The 4748-nt window shown below is 58.4% G+C and overlaps 1 protein-coding gene across 1 annotated transcript in view; it reads left to right on the top strand.

Moving 5' to 3' along the window:
- Positions 1-4748, top strand: part of FOXK1 (forkhead box K1) — a 53123-nt gene that overhangs the window by 5005 nt on the left and 43370 nt on the right. The window contains exons 2-4 of the mRNA XM_045284378.1: positions 474-662; positions 1563-1806; positions 1988-2235. Coding sequence (XP_045140313.1) covers positions 474-662; positions 1563-1806; positions 1988-2235 — 681 coding nt within the window. The remainder of the gene's footprint in view (positions 1-473; positions 663-1562; positions 1807-1987; positions 2236-4748) is intronic.

Below are 4748 nucleotides of genomic sequence, written 5' to 3' on the forward strand. Positions count from 1 at the left end.
GCAGGCCACCGAGGTAGGAAGGCTTGATTCCAGGCCCTGGAGGTCAAGCCAAGTCAAGACGGCCAATATAGTGAGCCTCACGAGTTAGGGGAGTTTCCCAGTGTCCTTCAAAGTGTCCTTGACACCAGACTGTTGTGTGGGAAGCTTGCCACAGCATGATGGGCAGAGGGTGAAACCTTGTGAGCACAGCCAGCACCGGGCACACAGGCAGGAGGCCGGCACGGGTAGTTGGGGGAAGCACCGACAGGCTTGCTCAAAGCAGCTCTGTCGTGAGCCTTTGCTTCTCAAAGGGCGGACTGTGACACGCAATGCGAGGAACTCTCCCTCCAAGGAGGTGGGAATGCTTCCCCCCCGAGAGAACAAACCCAAACGGGGATGTGTCCTCTCCACGGTTCCGTAGCAGCAAACCCGGTGACGGGACCCCGTCCACCGTCAGATGACCAATAGAGAAATGGCGGTCCCCCGTACCACAGACGACTCAGGCAGAGAAAGAAAGGAGGTCCTGGGACAGGCGACGTGGCCCGGATGAACCTGGAAAAGCTGATGCCGGGGAATGAAGGAGATCCTCGGACCCGTTTGTACGAAGAAATTGAAAGTGCCCAGGCCTGCCAGAAGGACAAACAGATCTGTCGGGTGAAGGACAGCCGGGGTGCTTCTGACAGGCAAGGATGGCAAGACCTGAGCCAGTCCCTGGAGGAGCTCATGCTTGGTGAAGTAAAACAAGGACCATAAAAAACTGCCATCAAGCCCATACCTGCTCATAGCGACCCCCTAGCACAGGACAGAACTCTTACTGTGCGTTTCCAAGGCCGTAACTCTTTGCAGGAGTAGAAAGCCCCATCTCTCTCCCTCAGACTTGGCTGGGGTTTCAAACCGCTGACCTTGGGGTTAGCATGCATAACCACTAGAGGGGCAGCGAAAAAGGCGGCGGCCCTGAGCAAAACGGGTCGGCACAGAGGCTGCAACAATGGGCTCAGACAGGGTACTGACTGTGAGGATGGTGCCGGACCAGGCAGCGCATAGGGTTCCTAGTGGGCAGAGCAGACCCGGCGGCACGGAAGGTTGGTGGTGCCGCTGAAGAAAGGCCTGTCTGCCTGCTTCCATGAAGATCGCGGCCAAGAGAAGGGCGTGGGTCTCAGTGCTATCTAGCAAGTCGCCAGGAGCTGGAACCCACTCGCTGCAATGGATTTGCTGGGGGTTTTCTTGTGATGATTCCGGTTTAACTGAGGAAGATCGCCTGGTGTTACTGGGAGCCCTGGTGGTGTAGCCGTTAGGAGCTGGGCTGCTAACCACAAGGTCAGCAGTTCGAAACCACCCGCTACTCCTGGAGAGAACGCAGCAGCTTTCCACTCCCATAAAGAGGTACAGTCTCAGAAACCCGCAGGGGCAGTTCTACCCTGTCCTGTTGACTGGATGATGGCCTTGTGTTTGGGATTTTTGACTTGTTTTTCAAGGCTTTGCGGGGTGGCCCGCCAGGGACACCGTGGGGCCGAGCAGGGGGCCAGGGGGCCTTTGAGAGGGTCTGGAAGTCAGTGTTGCCCTCTGCCGCCGCCCCATCCCAGTCGCTTTGTAAAGGCGGGGTCCTCGGCCTGCAGATCGGGCGTGGCTCTGCCAGATGACACGCAGCGGGGAAATGGAGGGCAGAGCGCAGGCGCGGGGCTGGGCCAGGAGGGGTCCGCCCCGCTGCGACCGCACCCGGGTCCCTTCTGCCCGCCCGTACGCACGCGCAGGAGGAGCGGCGGCGCAGCCGCACTGCGCACGCGCAGGAGACTCCGCTTCCTGCGAGCGACGATCCGGCTATCCGCGGTTTCGGCCTCGCCGGGAACTCTGTTTATAAACACACCGCGCGGCCTCCTGCGAGGGGCAACTCTAGAAGCAGTGGGGTCGGAGGTCAGGGGTCAGCGATCGCGGAGTCGCGGGTGCCTAGGTCGACTCGCCACCCTTGCGGGCTGCTGAGCCCACGGAGTGCGGGCCCGGGGCCCCACAGGTGCCCGGGCGGACAGGGGCGCCACGTGGTGCGCACGTGGTCTACTGCCGGCGCGGCGCGCTCCCCTCCCCCACGGCCGCGCCGCAGCGCCCCCTGGCGGCGCCCGAGCGCCGCGCCTGCGCATTCGGTGCCTTCCGGTTCCGCAGGGTCCGCCCGTGGCTCCTGGGCTTCCTCCGTGGGAAGCGGGCCGTCGCCGTGCGGGGCAGCGGGAGGTCCCGGGCGGTGATGCTACCTGTGTCGGGTCACAGGTGCCAGTCTCCTTGGGGAGGTTGTCTTTGAGCCGACGGGATGCGGGATGACCGAAGTAAAACAATCCCCGCACTCCAGCTCAAAAAGGACACAAAAGCGAACGCTTAGCACTTTGGGTGGCGCCATGTGTTAAGCAAAACGGCCCCATGGGGTTCTCCTTGGCTTTAGAGAGAGGTGCCGAAGGTCGGCAGTTTGAACCCACCAGGGGAAAGATGCGCAGCCTTGGAAACCCTCTGGGGGCAGTTCTGCCGTCTTACAGGGTCGCTAAGTGTCAGGACTGACCACCACAGTAGGTTGGCTGGGGGTTCCACTTTAAGGCCGCAGAGGGCCAGGCCTGTCTCCAGTGCTGCCACCGAGTGAGTTTGAAACCGCGACCTTATAAGTTCCTGCTAGGGGCCGTCCAATGGACTCCATGGTGACCCCAGACCCCACAGAGTCGAACTGCCTCATAGGCTTTCTTGGCTGTAGTCTTTGCAAAAGAGGAGCCCTCGTGGTCAAGTGGTGACACATTGGGCTACAATTCACAAGGTCAGTAGTTTGAAACCACCAGCCGTTCCATGGGAGAAAGATGAGACTTTCTACTCCGGGAAAGAGTTACAGCCTCAGAAACCCACAGAGACAGTTCTACCCTGCCTCTAGGGTCGCATGAGTCAACGTCGACCCCATGGCCGTGGGTTTTAAGAATCTTTACAAAACTAGATTGCCAGTCCTTTCTGTGGGGTCTAGACTAGAAGCTTTTAGGAGGTTAATCACTAAGAGCCAACTACTTTCACCAGGCAGGGACCTCATCCCATTTCGCTGGGGCTAAATGCAGGCAACTTTGAGCCCTGGTGGTGGTGTGGGTTATTCCTTGGGTTACTAAGCACAAGGTCATCGGTTTGAACCCATCAGCTGGGGAAAGATGAGCCTTTCTGCTCTTGTCAAGATTCAGTCTCAGAAACCCATGGGGGCAGTTCTGCTCTGTCCTATAGGCTCCCTATAGAATCCACTTGGTGGCCATGAATTTGGTTTTAGGTTGTCTGTATGGGAACATCCCTGAGTGTCCATAAAACGCGTCTCCAGAAACCCTATCTTCTTCCTAATCTGCTCTTTCTGTAACTCGGAGCGATTGGGCTTGAGACACACCCTACCCTGATTCCAGCCCATGGACCAAAACATATTCCCAAATGGAATCCCATCCACAGAGAGTAGGATTCCAACACCTATTTTCTCCCCTGCCAGTGAATCTTCCCGAATTCCCAGAACTCTGTGGAGCCGAGTGGCACTGCCCCACCAAGGAGGTCCACAGGTGGGGCCACAGGTGGCCTCAGAGCACCAGCCCAGGCCTGTGGCGCGTGCTCCTATAGGAAGGAGCCAAGGCTTTCCAGTCCCCAAGCCCAGCAGCCCTTTGGGAGAGGACAGGATGGTCCCTAGCGTTTCTGACGCCGGGCATCTCCTGCAAGGCACACGGTCCTGCCCCAAACCAGGACTGGCCGGCAGTGTGGCCATCTTTAGGGACCAGGTTATCTCAGCTTTGTGAAGAGAACCTCAGAGCCGCTGGTGGGTTTGGTGAAACTGCCCCTCTCTGGTTAGCGCTGAGTGTTAGCCCAGGGAGCCATGAGGCAAAGCCAGGCAGACCCACTTGCTGGGGAGAGGGGCAGGGGGTGTCCATCACACGCCATGCGCACAGCCGTAGGGTGGAAAGGGCGGGGTGGAACTGCCCCACGTGGCTTCTGTGGCTGTAACTATAGAAGCACGTGGCCTTGTCTTTCTCCCATGGAATCGCAGAGCTTGCATTCGCAGTCAAATACTTGCCCACTGTGCCACCAGGGCCCCCTGATTGAGGGCCAGGCCTCCATAAACTGAATCCTCTCCCCCTGCTCCGTAGTGATGGGAGGAACTGTGGCTCCCAAAGACATGTGGAAGCCCCACACACACTGCCCTGATACCTAAATATCACCCTGTTTGGAAATGCGTTTTCTTTCATTAGGTTCCAGGAGCCCTGGTGGTATAGTGGGCCACACGATGGGCTGCTAACTGCAAGGTCAGCAGTTTGAAACCATCAGCCACCCCAAGGTAGGAAGATGAGGATTTCTACTCCCATCAAGGTTGTAGACTGGCGCAAATGGGGTGATTCTACTCTGTCTGTGAGGAGGAGTTGACTTGGTGGTAGTGAGCTTGTTTGGGTGTTGGTTGTTACTGTTTGGCCTCTGGGGAGTGGGAACGGTTTGTGTTCAAGCCCACTCCGCAGCCCCGCAGCAGGAGGAAGCACATTGTTGTCAAGAACTGTCAAGTCGGCTGGACTCACCAGTGAGTCCGCACAACACAACAACACGCCACCCTGTCCCGCCCACTGCTGCAGCCACAGTGTCTGCTCATCCCCTTGAGGACCTTTCTTCTGGGCCGTGGTCCCTCTGCCGTCAGGCTGACAGCCTCGAAAGCCCGGTGGAGCAGTTCTGCTCTGCGACAGGCAAGGCTGTCGTATTAAAATGGTTTGTGGGAGTGGGGTGCCAGCCCCAACTGCTACTAGAAC

Source organism: Echinops telfairi, unplaced genomic scaffold (genome assembly GCF_000313985.2).
Source record: "Echinops telfairi isolate 266 unplaced genomic scaffold, ASM31398v2 ScPeMD7_5;HRSCAF=22, whole genome shotgun sequence".
NCBI classification, from domain to species: domain Eukaryota; kingdom Metazoa; phylum Chordata; class Mammalia; order Afrosoricida; family Tenrecidae; genus Echinops; species Echinops telfairi.